Here is a 19,082-nt window from a genome sequence, read left to right on the forward strand (position 1 = left end):
GGACGTAAGTCAGTCAACTCCACCGTCTGTGTGCAGTGCTCACTTCACTCTAATCGACGCCAACAGACTTAGGAGTGAAACAGTCAAATCCTCCCTGTTAATTTGACTCAGGCGAGGGTGCAAATGCAACCATTTGTAGCTCTCAGAGTTACAAATGGATGTGACTAATTTTGCCGTGCACTACTGTGTGCATTAATTGCTGCAGTGTTGCTCCACTGTTTGCTCCTTCTCCTCCACATGGACTATATCGTCACTGTCGGGCAGAAACCTCGTATCTCCAAGTTTCAAATGTGTACATTTTTTCACAAAGTAAAGCACTGCTTCATCACACAAGGCTGTTGCACAAAAGTAGTGAAAACAGCCGATCTACAAGCACATTGGGTGTTTGTAGATTGTCTATTTTCACTAGTTTTGCACGACAGTCTTGTATGATGAAGCAGGGCTTTACTTTATGAAAAACGTACACATTTGAAACTTGGAGATACAAGGTTTCTGCCCGACAGTGAGACTGCAGACTATATACAGTACAGCAGTAATGCAAGACATATGCAGACTGTATACAGTAGTAATTCAAGATACTGTGTACCAGTGGGTCCCAAACCTTTTAGCTTGAGTTTCAAAAGAAAAAATTAGACGTTTGCCCAGGACGCAAACTAGTGAACATAGAAGATCTGCAATTTTCACTACTGCAATTTTCAATACTTTTTTTTCTCTTTTTACATTTCATTTATGAAATACTTTTGAAAAAGAAAACAGTGCTGTATACAGTTCTAATGGAGGACAGATATATTTGAGTACATGTGGATGGATTATTTGATGCAGACAGTGTGCTGTTTGTCTCTGGCCACGGAACAAGAGAGTTTGTTCTTTTACAGTTTGTTTTTTTTGCCGGGAACTCTGAACCCGGAAGAGCTTCCATAACCTTTCCTCTTCCTTCTCCCTCTCCCTTATCCTCCTTTCACTCCCTGGTTAACCCCTCCATTCTCTGCTATATCTGCTACTTTTCAATAGCTACAGTATAAAATAATGAAGGCCCCTCCACCTTGGGCCCTAGTAACTCAGTCCCCCTTGTGACGCCCCTGACTGTTCCTAACTATTATAAACTTCATATCCTAACTTTTACCCTCCTCCCTCTCCTCCTCCTCTCCTCTGTCGCGGTGTGTGTGTGTGTGACGGACACAACAGACCAGGCGTCTGTGCCTTGCCTCCGAGCCGTCCACCATCTTTATGCTGTCTCAGAGTCAGGCCTCCAGCAGAATGAGTTTCTGAGCCGGCCCGCCCGGAGGTGACCCCTCTGTCCTCTCCGTCCCCCATCTCTCACTCTTTCTCTCTCTCTCTCTCTCTCTTTCTCTCTCTCTCTCTCTCTCTCCCTCCTCCTACCTATCTGCATCCGTCTTTCCTGGATTCGCTCTTCCTTTGTTTGTATAATCGTTTTATTCTCACAGGCGCATGCATGTGCCTGTTTCCTGTTTTTGCCCTGAGTCTCTCCCTCCCTCGCTTTCCTGTTCTTAACATCCTGGATGTAAATTTTATTCTATTCTATTCTATTCTATTCTATCCTACTTTCACTCCAGTTATCTCCCCCTTCTTTCGCCCTCTTTATATTCAATCTTCTATACGTGCACGATTGTTGTCGCCATGGCCAGTGAGTTTTTTTGCTGCATGCTGCAACTTGTTTTATTGTGGATTCACACACGTAAAAACAAAATCAGTCTTCTGTCTAGAGCCAGCACAGAGCCTGCATTGACACCTGATCTCAAAGTACCTGCATTCATTCAAGTGTTTTCATCGTCAGATGTGAATTAACCACTTTCAACCCAGGTGTCCCTTTGGGCATTATCAAAATCTTTCAACAATTTTGAAAGTTTTATTTAAAAAAAAAAAAACAATAGCAGATTAACAAGCTTGAGCTTATGGTTCTGCTACTTTCGCCGTTGAACTCCATCATATGACAAAATAGGGCTTAAAGGAGGACTTTGCCACTTTTCAACCTATCTTCATATAATAGGTCCTCACTAATGTTCATAATAAAATTGCAAAAAATAAATAAATAAAAAATCTACTCTGTCAAAGTCTCTTAGGAGACCTGTGGGAAGTTCAGAAATCCATAGTCTTGTGACATCATCGTTTGACAGATTTTTTTTAAACAATATTTTTTCAAAAATATTTTAGATTTTTATTATCACAAGAACAATAGCTTCCACTTTAACATTGCAACTTTTAGGCAATAGAAAGCCTGCATTTTCTATTAGCTTGGATTCCCCATTGATGATGTCACAAGACTATGGATTTCTGAACTTCCCACAGCTCTTCTAAGAGACTTGGATCTTAGATTTCTTTGGTAATTTTATTATGAACATTAGTGAGGACCTATTAGATGAAGATAGGTTGAAAAGTGGTGAAGTAATCCTTTAAGTGGTTAATATCCAAGCTGTTTCTGAAGGCTTCTGTCTGGAGAACTATGACCATGAACACTGGATTTTGACATTTGGCCTGCGGTGTCAATGCAAAACATTTGCGTGTGATGTCGTGCCATAACGTGTGGTGCTTCCACATAACGATGTATCTGTACATTTACGTTTATTAGACGATGTTTTACAGTCGCAAATGTATTGTGCTTTTTGTTTTGTGATCTTAAAGTTATGCGCATCCAGAGCGCGTAAGTGTTGTAAGCGCAGGTATGAAGGCAATTACTTATTTGTGTGTTGCTGTTGTGTGCGTGCGTGCGTGTGTGCGTGTGTGTACAGAATGTAAAACCTAAGAGAGAGCTTGAGGGGCCTGTGTTCTTCCAGAGTTCTCACTCCTTACTAGATGGAGTAGCTGTCACAGAGGGCTAGAGGTCCTCAGCATGGTAAAACACACAGCCTATGTGTATGTGTGTGGGTGTGGGTGTGGGTGTGGTTGCAGTGAGGTGCTATAGTCGGAGACCTTAGGGTTTTTTCCTACTAATCGGTCTAAAAGCACCACATTTTGCACAGATGTAGCCCAGGTCTTGCTCTAATGATTTAGCTAGGGTGCCACGAGTCGGCGACCTTCGGGGTCGCCACAGCGGACAAATCAAGTTGGGCTCCCTTCGACTTTCTATACAGGAGGAAAATACCCAGAGTATACCCTGAGTATTTAAGTAGGATGTGAGGGGTCTAACAAGGGGTTTGTCATGATGCTGAATCCATTGCAAGCATTTGTTTTGCACAAAAAACATTCCTTGGGCTAGAAATGGCCCCAGAAAACGCCCACAAAACTGTGAAAAGTGATGACTCATCACTTTTCATCACTAAACCATCGTTTCTGGGATAATTTTTAGCCCAAGGAATGTGTTTTGTGCAAAACAAATGCTTGCAATGGATTCAGCGTCATGACAAACCCCTAGTTAGACCCCTCACATCCCTACTTAAATACTCAGAAAAAAAAAACGTTTTCTCCTGTATTGAAAGTCGATTTGCCCAAATTGATTTGGCCGCTGTGGCGACCCCGAAGGTCGCAAACGCGGGCGCCCTAGCTAAATCATTAGAGCATGCCCTGGGCTACATCTGTGCAAAATTTGGCACTTTTAGACTGATTAGCACGAAATTACCATTCTATCTCCCTACTAAGAGAGGTGTTAACAGGTTATTTGCCGCGCTACCAAACCAAACGCCATGTTTGGTATGTTTTACAAATGTGGGTGTTGTGACTAACAAAGGGAGTGTGCATGTGTGTGTGTGTGTGTGTGTGTGTGTGTGTGTGTGTGTGTGTGTGTGTGTGTGTGTGTGTGTGTGTGTGTGTCCGCGTGCGTGCCGTTCTATAGGTGGACACGCCCTACACAAAGCTCAAATGACATCAATAACAGTGAGAATAATTTACACGGCTGCCATTAGCAATTTCCGTGCAACTTAAGTGTTCTATAAATATATTAACACCAAAAATGTAATCTTCACTAACCAAAAACAAATTCCTTAAATTCTTTAAATGGAGCTTTGCTGCCCTCTATTGAAACATTCTGTCAATGCAATATAAAGTAAAATGTATTTTAAACTTGTTACAATCAACAAAGGCCTTAATATTATTGCAGCTCAACATGTACGTGTGTGTGTGTGTGTGTGTGTGTGTGTGTGTGTGTGTGTGTGTGTGTGTGTGTGTGTGTGTGTGTGAGAGAGAGAGAGAGAGAGAGAGAGAGAGAGAGAGAGAGAGAGAGAGGGTGGGTGCAAGAAAGAAGAAGAGAGCGAAAGCCTTCTCACTCTGGGCTTAACGGTGTTGCACGCTTTCCTTTTTTATGGACAATGCTTCCGTTTGCATGATTTGACTTGGTTTCGCCTCCGCACAGGCGTATGTATTCCTATGCGTATGGCGTGCTGCTTAGCACAATGTTTTCTTGTTGCCCGAGATGCATACGTGTGTTTGCTTGTGCTTCGTTGTGACACACCAAGGAGGAGCTATTTTCATCACAGCTGTCACATGAAGATGAAGCCGCGGTGCACATGAGGTTTTCAGATAACCTGTGCTCTAGGGCAGGGGTCTTCAACGTTTTCAGGCCAAGGAACACTTAACTGAGAGTGAGATGAAGCAGGGACCCCCTCTACATATTGTATAAATGTGTGATGCAGATTTTCATCGATTTCATAGATAGAGTCATAGACTGTCATCAGTCTATGTTGGATTCGTGTTTTTAGTTAACTTGACCTTTCATTCAGTACTTGGTCTACTCTTTTTTACCTCTACACCAAACTTATTTGCCGAAAATAGCCGATCTACAAGCTCTCAACGCCTCGCGCTGCGAGGCGTTGAGAGCTTGTAGATCGGCTATTTTTGGCTAAAGTTCTCCTCAGAATAGAGATATGAGTGTTCAAGTTGTTAATTTAAAAGAATGATCCTACTGTATCACAAAGATTTGACAGACCCCCTGTAGTAACTATGAGGACCCCCTAGGGGTCCCGGACCCCCTGTTGAAGACCCCTGCTCTGGGGGTTGTGTAGATGAAATCTGGGAAAAGTACAAATATGACCAAAAGGACCCGTAAACAGACGAATACACAGTCAAGGATTACGCAGTGTAGATTTGCTCGTCTTGCGGTCTGTGATGAAAAATGTCTCCTCCTGCATCTTGAGCTTGGACCTTCATGCTTCCAAACCGTCGTCTCTTAAGACCAACCTCACACAGGACTCTGTGACTGACATGCTCTACTCCCTCTCTCTCTCTCTCTCTTTTCTCTCTCCATGTTCCTATCTCTCTCTATCTCTCTCTCTCTCTCCGTACAGAACGCGGATAAGCTGTATGAGGGTCAACTGTCGGAGTTCACGCCGCTGTCCCTGCACGCTCCCTCTGGCGGCGACGCAGGCGGCGGCGGCGGTGGCCGCCAGCGAGTTGCCGGCACGGCCGGCGCGTCCCAGTACAGCAACCAACGCCCCAACAACAACAACCCACACAGGTCCGAACCCCTCACCAAGAAACTGATGTTCACACGCTGGCGGGACAACACGCCAGACTACTGCACCTTCGCGCCGCTGCTGCGATTCGTCGCGGACGGCTCCCCTCAATCCACGCGCGGGGCGGGGCCTGGGACCTCAGTCTAGTTCATTTTAGATTTTATACCTAGTATTATTTTGTATTTTTTATTTTATTTCATGTTGTCCTCTTTGTTCGATTTTGCTTGCCGAAAACTGAATTTTGAAGCTCCGAGATTCGAGGCTTTTTAGTGTTATTTCCATCCTGGATGCAGGCAAAGACAAAGACGATATTGTAAGCGCTGCCCTTCACGGTGTTCAAATGCAACTGGGTCCAAAATCACAGCGCCGCACTGCTTGACACACACTGGTCTAGAGCGACCTTAAAGGACAACTTTGGTTTTTCTCACAACCAAAGCTGTGTTTTTTTACCAACAAGGGTTCATATTTTAGATTATAATTAGAGAAAATAAAAGATGAGTGTTCAAATGTTTTCATTTACTGCTTTCTATTGTTTTAGCGATTTTAGTTTTTTTGATTTCAGTGAGTGGGGGCATGGGTACAAGTGGCTAAATATGTCTTTTTAGACACAATAAGCCAGCAATTTCTTCGCTACTATTTACACCAGCCCCCATAAGTCACCTGCCCATGAAAGATTGCGGTGCATCTTGGGAATAGGCTTATTGTGTCTAAAAAGACATATTTAGCCACTTGCACGCATGCCCCCGACCTGGGGGCATGCATACAAATCGAAATAGTTAAAATCACTAAAACGATAGAAAGAAGTAAATGAAAACGTTTTAACACTCATCTTTTCTTTTCTCTAATGACTATCTAAAATATGAACTCTTGTTGTAAAAAAAGCAAAGTTGCCCTTTAATGTAACTCTACTCTTAATCCAGTTACATTACAGATGTAACTGGTACTTAGCAGGTGGTCAGTCAGTCCTGTCTAACAGATCTGAACGTTCTGAACGGAGCCGATTACGGCACAATACATGCTGGGACGGCTCAAGAGAGGACCATGATCTGCAGGACAATAATACCACAGCAGCTTGGAAAAGGGCTGTTTTTATTGACAATTCACAACCCTAACCCAACCAATCAGTCACTGGCTAAATCCTAAGTAGTGTCGCGCACCACGAATAGCAGATCTACAAGCTCACAATGCATCACAGCAAGACACATTGTGAGCTCGTAGATCTGCTATTTTTTTGCGACACCAGCGCTTAACACCTCATCCGCACTGCACGCGAGCGACGCGATATCCTGGCCGCGAAATACTGGCCGCGAAATACTGTCCGCATTTGGAGCGTTGGCCTTTTCGTTGCGACCTAGCCTGAACTAAAATAAATAAATAATAATATAAAGTGTTTGGGGGCGGGACATGGCCATTTACCTCTATGGACGTCGCCGCGAAACCTCGCTCAAATAGAGGCTCCACGGGCGAAAACAGGAGGGGTGGACGACGTCGCGGCACGACGCGTTGTCGCTCGCGGTACGTCAGGACGTCCTTATTGAAACAAATGTATCTTAATGAGATTTCATCACTCGCGTCACGTCACGTCGCGTCGCTCGCGTTGCATCGCGGGTAGTGCGGATGAGCTGTAAGGCTGTCACACACACGAGACCATGAGATGTACAACTACTGACAAAAGATGTAACAAATTTGCATCCCAGGTTTTGGGAATTCAACTGTATCGTGCAATAGCCCTTTATGTGTGTTTCTGAACTGAAGTGTACTTTGCTAAAACCACAAATGAATAGAGTGAGATTGGACCATGCTATCAAATGATTGTTGATGGTCATTAACATCATCTTATCTCATCGTCGCCATGACGACAACGGTGATTGCTTGCTTTCTGTGACCAGCGAGCTTTAATCATTTTCTCTTTCTCTGAATTCTTTCCCGCTGTCTGTCTGTCTCTCTCACCCCTTCTCTTTTCTCTGTTCTGCCTTTTTTCTTTATTATAGGGTTAACTGGTGTTGCCTGTGTGCAAAATGCCGAAATGCTCCCTAGGACTCTGCTCTCATATCCACTTTGTAAGGCGACATATACTGTAGTACACACAGTCAAAGCCTAGTATACGTCTTTGAACGGTGAGCTAAAGATAGCGTGCAATACCGATTCTGGGTTGTCGGTTCTTCCAATCCAGACTATGTAGAAATGCAAAAAAACTAAAAAAAAAAGAAAAAAAAAAGAAAGAAAAGAAAACGCTAACTTTATCTCACTCTCCAAATACTTGATCCTTTGACTGTGTATTGGTGTAGATAGAACAGTCAGGGCCCTATTATGATCCAGGTCTTATGCCTTATGCCTTAACTTCTTTACCTTTTTTTCCCTATTTTGAAAAACATTTTTAAATACTTCAAATGCTGATCTACATCTGCATGTTGTGAACTTGCAGATCGGCTATTTGAAATATTTAAAAAACGAAAACAAAATAGTAAAAAAAGGCAAAGAAGTTAAGGCATAAGGCATAAGACCTGGATCATAATAGGGCCCTCAGTGTTCTAGAAGTCACAAGTTATTGAGTAGAGAAGTGCTTTCTACGTATTAGTCTATGTTATGTGTTTGCTTGACAATCAGTGGTTGCAGTTACAGTACAGTTTGTGTGTGTGTGTGTGTGTGTGTGTGTGTGTGTGTGTGTGTGTGTGTGTGTGTGTGTGTGTGTGTGTGTGTGTGTGTGTGTGTGTGTGTGTGCGCGCGCGCGTGCGTGCGTGTGTGTGTGTTGGACTCGTCGATGCTGCTCACACCGTTCGTCCCCTGTAGCACTTTAGATATTCACAGGACACCGGAAATAGCCGGTCTACAAGCTCTGTGAGCTATTTCCTGGGCTGTAGGTACTTTCAACAAAAAACAACTAGCTGACAGAGCTCGCCAGCTGCTAGCTCCGCAATGCCTTATCACTTCATCTGATGCTCCCGCCGGATTACTTACCAAAGGATAATACATTCTAGAACAGGGGTCTTCAACAGGGGGTCCAGGATCCCTAGGGGGTCCTCATAGTTATTACAGGGGGTCCTCCAAATCCTTGTGTGATAGGATCATTATTTTTAATTAACAACTTGAACCCTCGCATCCCTATTCTGAGGAGAACTTTAGCCAAAAATAGCAGAGCTTGTAGATCGGCTATTTTCGGCAAATAGGTTTGGTTAATGTAGAGGTAAAAAAGAGCTGACCAAGTACATAGTGAGAGGTCAAGTTTACAAAATATTGACGATTTAAGTGGTTAAATGTCTGAAAATACACATTAACATGAATCCAACATAGACTGATGACAGTGCTGTGATGAAATTGATGAAAATCTGCATCACACATTTATACAACATGTAGAAGGGGTCCCTGCTTCATCTCTCTCTCAGCTAAGGGGTCCTCGGCCTGAAAACGTTGAAGAACCCTGTACTAGAAGGTGGCACCTCTTGAGAAATAGGGGCCACCTGCTCATCGCTACGCCCCCTAACGCTCCGGCTTTATTGTCCACAAAAGATCTCTGTCTGACCACCTTGCATTAGTCTTTTTTGATTGATTGATTGAATATTTTATAGACAAAAATCGAGAACAGTACAAGTATAGTCAATACAACAATAGAAATGTAGTACAGTACAAGTACAGTTAAACACCCTGCCTAAAAGGAACATCCCACATAAGTCCTTTTACGGTCTTTTTTTACGTTGGAAGTCCTTGCCAATAAACGTACTGTAACTATATAGCCTGTATATAGACGTCGATTTAACCCTCTAAGGCCCGCATTAAGAAATACTTGAAATAAAAAATTGAAAAAAATCAGATGGTGTTGTAGGAGTCTTAATCAGAGGAAAATGTAATGTTTTTTTCAAAAAAATGTTTTTGTAAGATTTTATAGCCATAAATCAAAAATCATAAATCATGCTCTAATTTACATATGGGGGATATTTTTCACAATAATAACATATGTACATGTTCTAGACATTCTAATGATCACCAAAAAAAATAGTACAGGCATTTTACTTATGTTTTTGTGAGGTATAGCTTCCATGAAAAAGTGAGATGTTGTTCGTCAAAACTCTGGAATTTCAGCGGGTGTGGCGGGTGTGAATGTCAGCCCCTGTGGGGGGTATTTATATGCAAATATTGTGGCCAATGGCATTGTAATACTAAACAATAGAATCCAATGGTGGTGTTTAGGTGGTAGGGGGAGCTAAAATAAAATGATTTAAACCTTTTTTTGGATAAAATACAAACGTTGTAATATTACAACCGTGGGCCTTAGAGGGTTAACTCTGACAATGCACCCTTACAGGTCAATGTTACACTGTCAGAGTTAAATTAACACTCAGGATCTTGCAGTGTAGATTTACCTTACCAGGCCATTTAAATACAAATGTCAGGAGAAAGTGTTTAGAAGTCTAAAATGGATTCTTTGACTTTGCATTGAAGGACATCTTTAGGTGTACTGGAATGTAGACTTATGCCACTCAGCCTTAAATTCACCATTGGGTGGAGTAAGCTAGCGTCATACAGTATGTGTGTAAACATGATAATAACACAGAATGTACAGTATTTTGATCCATATTTCTATAGGCCTGTTACCCTCTTGTGTAGGCCTTTAATTCAACGTGTAACAAAGTATTCCACTTCCACTACTTGTCCTGCTTTGCTCTTCACCTTCTGTTGTGATGGCTCACTCTATCACTGCCCCTGTCTTTCTTCTCACCGTCTGTTCCTCTCTGTCTGTCTGTCTGTCTGTCTGTCTGTCTGTCTGTCTCTCACTTTCTGCCGTGAAGCGGTGCTCATGCATGCGGCGACGTCTCTACTCCGCTCGCAAACCTCTTCTCCACAACATCTCCCTCATTCATCATCATCATCATCATCATCTTTCATCATTCACTCTGTCATCCACCATTCCCTCCATTGCACCCTTACATCTAATCACACAGGCAGTCTCCATGGCATGCACCCTTGCATCTAACCACAGACAGTCTACTGGATGTTCAGAGAGAACAGAGATACAGTGAGAGAAGCCTGTGTGTGTTATGTCCACGTCTTTGCAGAGTTCTCATCATTGTAATGCGTTGTAACCAAAGCTGTGTTGCTGAATAGTCATACGGTAGCTGCTTGTCTTTACTGTAGGTGCCTTCGCCATTCATGTGCTAACACATAGTACAGTATGTAACACTCTTAACCACTCTGTTCTCCCTATTCTGGGGTGAAAATACGGCGAGAATATTTGGAGTCAGCTAGAGGGGAAAGAAGGAGAGGGCCTAGCAGAGACCCCTGGGAGACTCTTAAGTGTTTAAGTGGTTAATGACACACAGTAACAGAGGGAGACAGACAGGTTTCCGTCCCAGGCGCTCCTTGCCGTTTGGATGAACAACTGGAGAGTATGGTGAGATGTGAATGTATGCAGGTTATGCACTAACACAATCACGACGACCTCCACACTGAAATATCAGTGCCGTGGCCAGGTTCAAACGTTGACAAACCCAAGGGAAAATTAATTACCAGCAGCATCTGTCCTTCACCGAATTTAAGCATACAGTGCAATACAGTTTTTGCTGTTGTGTATTTACTATTTATTTTAAGTGGCGATGATAAAGCAAGTCAATTGTTTCATGTGCGGATTTGATAAAGATGCATTTCCCTTGCATCGAGCAGACTCACAACACAAAACCGTCAGGACAAACTGAAGAAAAAAGATCAAATGAAAATTAAAGAAAAAAGAAGAAAAACAAACAAAATGAAGAAAAAAATATATATACACTTTTACAGTTAACTTACTGTAAAAGGTTAACTATTATTGTTATTGCTGAAGAGCAAAACAACTGAGAATGACAGTCAATCACTGTATGAACGGTCAAATCACACTGGATCTTAAGTTCAGGAAGATCTTCCTGTGTTTTCATTGTTTAGATTGAAAACCTGAAGAAAGCTCACATCCCATTGAGAACACTGATCTATCTTTTTGATAGCTGTGTAATTTGTGTAATTTATCCTTTTTATGTTTTATTTGTTTTATATATTTTGATTCTAATATGGGGCTTATCTGACACACACACACACACACACACACACACAGAATCAAAGAGGGAGAGAGAGAGAGAGAGAGGCTCAAAGGGGCCTTTTCCACCGGCAAAGAACCGGTTCGGGTTCTTTCTCCCGCCTATGGGATGGCAACTTTCTTGGAACCTTGGTTCGTTTTTGCGAATTGGCCGCGAACCAACTTTTGCGGTTCGGAACCAACTCGGTTCTCGGTGGAAAAGCTCACCTCTCGTTCATCCCATAGGCGGGAGAAAGAACCCAAACCGGTTCTTTGCCGGTGGAAAAGGCCCCAAAGAGATGTTCTCGTATGTGATATAAATAGATGATATTATAAATAGATATATTCTTATGGAGGATAAAGGATTCGTCAACAGTGTGATCGTATGGTAGGGTGTTCAGTACTACAGACTCTGTGTGACTGACCTTTTTGCCTATTGAACTTTAGTGTATCTCTCCATTCTTCCAAGACTAAAAATGTCCTCAGGATAGCTGAATGTAAAGCACAGAAACGGAAGGCACAGACTGTGTCAGTCAGCGCAATACTCCGTTTCAATTCCATGTCTTTTATGTCAGTGTTTTAAAGTGTCACTGTGTCGAGATGTCACGCCTGATTCAAACTTTGTCGCATGACGGTGACGCGTGTCGGAAACAGACGATCTACGAGCAGCACACGAGGCATCGCATCGTGGCGCGTCGTGCGCTTGTCGATCGTAAATTTTCGACACATCATCATCATTGTATATGTTGTGTATAAATTAGGCATCTTTGTGCATGGGCAAAGTCCCCTGTTTGCACTTCGCACTGCTTTAGTTACAGTATGTGTTATGTCGGGACCCAAAAACAACCGTTTCACCATCTAAAAGGTTTTGTGGTTTTGTCCTAGTGCAGGGGTCTTCAACAGGGGATCCGGGACCCCTCAGAGTTACTACAGGGGGTTCTCCAAATCTTTGTGTGATAGAAACCTTTTTTTCTCCTTTTTTATATTAACCATTTGGAACCCAAGTGTCCATATTCTGAGAACTTTAGCCAAAAATAGCAGATATACAACCTCACAACGCCTCGCAGTGCGAGGCGTTGTGAGGTTGTAGATCGGCTATTTTCGGCAAAGAGCTTTGGTGTAGAGGGGGAAAAGAGCAGATTAAGTACAGAGTGAAAGGTCACGTTTATTAAGTGTTGACAGTTCAAGTGGTTAAACATCTGAAAACACAAGTTGACATGAATCCAAAATTAACATGAATCCAAATGATTGTGCTGTAAAAACAATGGAACTACAGTATATGGAATCTATGAAAAGGTTGTGGGGGTCCCCGGCTTCATCTTCTCTCAACTAAGGGGTCCTTGGCCTGAAAACGTTGAAGACCCCTGTCCTAGTGTGTTACGGACCATGGGTGACTTTCAATCTATCTGGTAATGCTGGTTCACATGACAGTAATTCCTTTCTTGTGCCAGGCCATTGTAATCAGCACCAGACAGAGGAAAGGCACTGATCTCTGTCAATGTAGAACATTTTGTATGTCTGTGTTAGGAACAAAATACGTTTTTTTTGTTGTCATCTTTTTTTTCCCTTTTCTTTTTTTACTTACTTTTGAGAGGCTGTATCTTACTTTGTGTCTTATATTTATTTAGAGAACTCGAATAAGAGTTTTCTAATGATGAAAGAACGAGGGGACGTACTGTAATCCCAACAATAACAACACTGGAAATGTCAAAGTAAAAACAATATAGCTTTAAAAACAAATGGAACAATGTGTACTGATGCATTCTGACTGTACCCCGCTGACCAACAACACCCCACAGCTCAACAGTCTGACCATGCGATTTATTCTCATAACTGTCTATTGATTTTGACATACCTTCTTTACAGACAGCCTTGGATCAGAACAATAGTGTTAAGGCGTTTCTCGTAACCCTTGACGACAGACAGTATATATATGTGTTAAGCAATGTACACTCAAATACAGAATATAAATGCAAATACAGTATATTATATGTTACATTGGTGTACATTTTGGGGGTCTTTTGTATACAGTTTTTAACAGGTCATATCTAGAGATATTTGTGGGGTTTTTGCCAGCCTTTCAGTAGCTATATCACTGGCAAACGACTGTACATTTGCTTGTAATAAAAGCCAGAAATTGAAATATAAAAACCTGGTCACGTGCTCTTTTCTCCATAATACAACAACAAAGCTGTAACTTCTGCATTAGTGAATGCACAAAGCATCTGTGTGGCAGAGAATTTAAGGAGCACACCAATTTTTGACCTATTCTCTTCATATAATTGGTCCTCACTAATGCTCAATACACCATTTCTGCATGTCTACTTCCTCTGTGTCTCAGAGGCGGGCTGTGGACACTTTCCCTTTTTTTAGTTGATGCAAGAACAGTAGCATCTAATTCAGTGTGATATCTTTCCAGTATAGAGAAAGGCTATAGTTCGATCAGGTTGGAATACTCATCACCAGTCTGAGGCACAGCCTAAAGGCTTTATCATAGTCCGAGGTGAAGGGTGATCACCTCAACTTTTAGGTGATAAGTTATCACCTAAAAATTAGATAACAAGTGGAGTGATGGTCTTCACCCATGACTGGTGTATTTCACACATTAGCCACAGGGTGGTGCCAAAGCACTTTCTGTTTTTTATTTACCTGCACTCAAGCCTGTCCTTGATTTTTGTCATTTTCACTTTTCCTCTTTTCAGACACCATAAAAACACTTCAAGTGGTTCCAGCTTTTCTATAGCCTCATTTTCACAATTCACTGAAAGCTGTAGCCGAGAAGATTAAAACTAAAATACACCTTCAGCTTCCCATGCAGGCCATTCCCGTTGTGAAAAATAACTACTGTAGCTGAAGAGGTTTCTTGCTATGTTGTCCCTGAACTTGCAGCATACCACAGGCCTCGGCTACTATAGAACTGTAAGCATTAAATCATCCCTCAACCCTCATCCTCCAGCAAATGTACAGGATTTATATCCATCTAAAGCACCAACTCGAGATGAGATTGACAGAAAAGAATAACATTTATACAAAATCAGAGAGATATTCCGACAAACAATACTGCAGCCCTCTAGCCTAGTAAACTGACTCCTCCTGCCTTCAGATTCGAAAGGAGAGTCTGGTTTACGAGGCTAGAACATCCCATATAGGCTAATCATAATATTCAAGGTTTGAGCGACAATTTCCCACGGAAGACTTAAAAAGCCATTGGCTTTTGTATTCAGAACTTGACTCAAAATGTTATTGCCTAATTTAACCTCAATTTTACGACCGTGTCGCGCAACATCAGATTTACAAGCTCATAATGCGTTGCATCTGCAACACGTTTTGAGCTTGTAAATCGGCTATTTGAGGCACGCGACACCATCGAACCGCAAAGTATTAATCAGACTAAAAGCTGTATTTGATGCATGACGCATGTATGTGCCATTCTCATACGAGTCATACTATACCAGTAAGACTCCCTAATCAGGAGATAAGCGACAGTCATGTCACATACACAAACTTTAGAAGGCAATCGTAGCCATTCAGGAGAGAATATGGGAAATGGGACATATCCATGTTGATGACATGACTATAGAGATACTGTGTACCGCTTTGCGTGATTATAGGCCAAAACCTGTAGGAGCAGTGTCCAAAAATGTGTTTTGCAAAAAATCGGCCTGATGGTGGCGCTAGAAGAGGGCCATGTGAGAAATCAGGGGCGGAGGTTGTGATTTGCCATCCAAGGAGTGTGTGTGCAAAGTTTGGCAATGATAGGGCCAACGGTGTGGTTATAATATGCAAAAATGTCTTCCCCGTACATTTTTGGTTACTTCCTGAAAACTGAAAGCCTCTGAGTCAAAATGCTCAATTGAAATACACTAATTGACTAATATAATGACATCATAATATCATCCCCTCTCCTTTTTATTATTCAACAACACTGTGGGTGTGGCTAACTTCAGCTGGGTCACCACCTACCTGACAACCATGGTCATACTTAATGAACATACTTAACTCTTTTACCGCTTTGGACGTTCCCGTTCGCCCCATTTTTCACGGCGGCGCGATGCCAATAGTACGTTCTTTGGCTCATTCTTTTGTACCTTGTTTTGATGTCTGTAAACTGATGAGGGGTCGCGCGGGTGTGTACCGTTAACACATCTCCCGTAAAAGTGCTCTCAAAAACCCACTGGACGTTAGCATCAATGGAGTAACAAACACTTCCTTGTTATTTTCTCTGAGTCTATTGCTCTGTAGCGATCTAGTGGTCTTGACGGACGGCAGCCGGCCGCGGCCATTTCACATTAATTCTTGTATGAGGCTGCCCTCTACTGCTAGTATGACCAAAGTGCACTATGTAATGAGAAAAAAAAGGTAAGGTGCTTTTGCTGGCACAAGACCCAATAAATAAATAATAACATCTGGCAGTAAAACTGTTAATGGCCACATGAACAACATAATTTCTGTACACTTTTTAGAAAAAAAGAATCTTCCTCCAAGTAGGCTATAATCATACCTGATGATTATGTTGTAGGGAAATGGTTCTCAACCTGTGGGTCGGGACCCCCAGAGGGGTCCCCAAATTATTTTGGGGGGTCCCCAGATGTTTAGCTAAACATTGTTTTCTCACTCAACAGTAAACAGACCAAAATACTGTATAAGTGTACAGGGTATCTGCACATTTCTAAAGTCACAGTTTAAGGACTTTAAAGACCTCTTCAGTACCACCGGTCAAAAATTGGTCAAATTGTGAAATATTAGAGGCAGAAATTGTGTGAGCATGTAGATCGGCTATTTTCACAATGGAATAGATTGAGTCAAACTAAATGTAACGCCAACTCCTACAATTCCACGTGCTTATGCAGGGTGGGGGGTCCCCAGTTCAAATATGATTATTTTGGGGGTAGCGGCCTGAAAAGGTTGAGAACCACTGTTGTAGAGGGGGAAGAAAATCACGGCACCCCATCGTTAAAGACCAACCTGGCCTTGATACAAAGCGTGAGTTTCCTCAATCCTGAAATGCCTTCACAAACAAACCACCGCAGCTCTTTTGAAAAGTGGCCCCAATCTGGGGCCTGGCGCGGTGCCTGCATGTTCCCCACGCCATCTGAAGATGTCAACATGATTAGGACGTGGGTTTAAGATCGATTGGATTCCCTTCATCCCTTTCACTTCACATCAGCACTGATCTGCCTCTCCTCTCCACGGCCAGGGGTGTTGCACCAAATTCTGGGCCCTGGGTACGAGGATTCACTGCGGGCCCCGGCCCCCATGAATGTTCTTCATAGGTGGGAGGGAGTTTAACCCATTTAGACTGGGAACGCATTATTATGCAATATTTTGTGCTTTAACTATTGAAAAATAGCAGATATACAAGCTCACAGCGCGGCACCAAGTGCAGCACTGCGAGCTTGTAGATCTGTTATTTTAGAAAAAATTTGAACATTTTGTGCGAGTCTTTGAATATTTCAAATCCTTCTATGGTTTATTGAAAAACCTATGTTTCTATGTCAGTGGTCCTCAAACCTTTTCATGTCAAGGACCCCCAAAATGGTATGTATTTGGCCACGGACCTTCATCTCAAAATATTTAGTTCCAGGGACCCCCCAGAATCAAAATTTGAGTTACAAATGTTCGCTTAAAAATACATTTTATTCAAAGATTTGCACAACTTTTCAAAAATAGCAGATCTAAAAACTTGCAGCGCAGCCACACTGTGAGCTTGTATATCTGCTATTTTTCAATAGAAGTATAAAATAATTAAGGCCCCTCCACCTTAAGACCTGGTAACTCAGTCCCACTTTTCCCCCCCTTGTGACGCCCCTGCACGGCAGCAAAGACCAGCTCTGTGTGTCTGACAACAGATAGACAGAAATAACCTCGGAAACACACACCGGGCCAAGAAAACAAGATTATACGTAAATGGAATGGAGGTTGTTGTTTTTTTCTTTCCTGTTTTGAGGTGTAGGACTGTTTTAGAGTCCTCTAGCCAAAGTAAATGAAAAGTCTTCACTAGTGACATCTGTGTTTAAAGTGGGTTTATAAAAAATTGCAGGAATCCAGGAATAGATACCTATTTTGCTATAGAGGGAGAAGAGAGAGATATGGAGACAAATCGTCGTTGTCGGGTGGAAACCTTGTATGTCCAAAAGCGTTAGTTTTTATCATTTAAAAAAATGAACTAAACTAAACTGTTTAGACATTGCCAGGAGGTGTGTGAGTGTTTGTTTGTGTATGTGCACGAGCGCGCATACAGTATGTTTGTATGTGGCGCGTTGTGAGCTTGTAGATCGGCTATTTTCAAACATTTTGTACTTTTACTTTTGTTAATATATTTTGATGCTAATACTTTCGTACTTTTCCTCAAGTACATTTTGAATTCCCGACTTTACTTGTAACGGAGTACATCTACATTGCAGTATTGATACCTTAACTTAAGTACAAATTGTGAGTACTTTTTCCACCACTGTTAGACTGTTCGTTCACCACTTGGATCCCAAATAATACATCTTGAAAACTGCTGGCCGTGAAATTTGATGTGCACCTTCGTGCTCCCCAGACGAGGGTCAGACTGATTTTGGTGACCCCCATGGCCTTTCCTTTGGTGCCATCAGGCCAAACTTTCCAGTTGCATACAAGACACGGTATCTCAGAATCCCAGTGAGCAGATTGAGTGCTGAGTGCATTCATGCTCCCTGGAGAGGAGCCATAACCATGTCGGTGACCCAATGACCAATTTCCTTCACCACTTTCACTTTCAACTTTTTCCCAATTTCCCCCCAATTTGGTCTTCATGGCAATTATCCACGTATGTATGTAGTCCCTTGTCAACCCCTCTGTGTTGATCGAGAGGGCATTTATTCCCCATTTCAACGAGATAAGAGACCTGGATTGCTGAGGTGGAGTGCAACACTTCAGCTCTCAGTACAACGTGCAACTTATCCAAGCCATGCTACTCACCCGCTGGCAGAGTTGGCAGTGCCCTGGGTTCAAACCCACAACCTTATGGTCCAAAGAAAGGCGAGTGCTCTATCAACTGAGCCACTGTACCACTTCTTCTCACCTGCCAGTGAGAAGAAGTGAGGATATCGTCACTGTCAGGCAGAAACCTTGTATTTCCAAGTTTCAAATGTGTACGCTTTTTTGTAAAAGTAAAGCCCTGCTTGGCGCACAAAACTAGTGAAAATAGCAGATCTACAAGCAAGAGGGGTTGTGTGCTTGTAGATCGGCTATTTTCCCTACTTTAAATCATTTAAAAAATGGATTAATACAAAACGAACGGATTTGGACATACAAGATTTGCACCTGACAACAATGATATAATAGCCTATAAGCTCACCTATCAACTTTAAAAAAAAATAATAATAATAACCTCCACTAGACATAGCATGGTACTCTAAGGATGGCAATGTCAGTCCTGTCTGTCCGTCCATCCGTAAACAACATAACTAAATTAGCTACTCAAGTGATTCGGTTAATTAACTAATAGCCAGTTCTTGCCTACAAAACCTTTTGACACCTGTAGCACTAAGAGGCCTGCAACACACATGCGTGGGGTGTTTGTGAGTCTGTGCGTGAGCCGTGTGCGTTTTTGTGTGTGTGTGTGTATGAGTGTACGCATAGTTGCATACCAACGGGTAGGTCTAACTCGGTTTAAG

At 42.3% G+C, this 19,082-nt stretch overlaps 1 protein-coding gene across 1 annotated transcript in view; it reads left to right on the top strand.

Moving 5' to 3' along the window:
* Window positions 1-5,713, top strand: part of LOC308280357 (phospholipid-transporting ATPase IH-like) — a 90,956-nt gene extending 85,243 nt beyond the window's left edge. The window contains exon 30 of the mRNA XM_080720619.1: window positions 5,235-5,713. Within this exon, the coding sequence (XP_080576745.1) occupies window positions 5,235-5,549 (315 nt within the window). The 3' untranslated portion in view covers window positions 5,550-5,713. The remainder of the gene's footprint in view (window positions 1-5,234) is intronic.
* The last annotated feature ends 13,369 nt before the right edge of the window (window positions 5,714-19,082 follow it).

The sequence above is a fragment of the Nannobrachium achirus genome, assembly GCF_963921795.1.
Source record: "Nannobrachium achirus genome assembly, chromosome: 24".
Taxonomy (NCBI): domain Eukaryota; kingdom Metazoa; phylum Chordata; class Actinopteri; order Myctophiformes; family Myctophidae; genus Nannobrachium; species Nannobrachium achirus.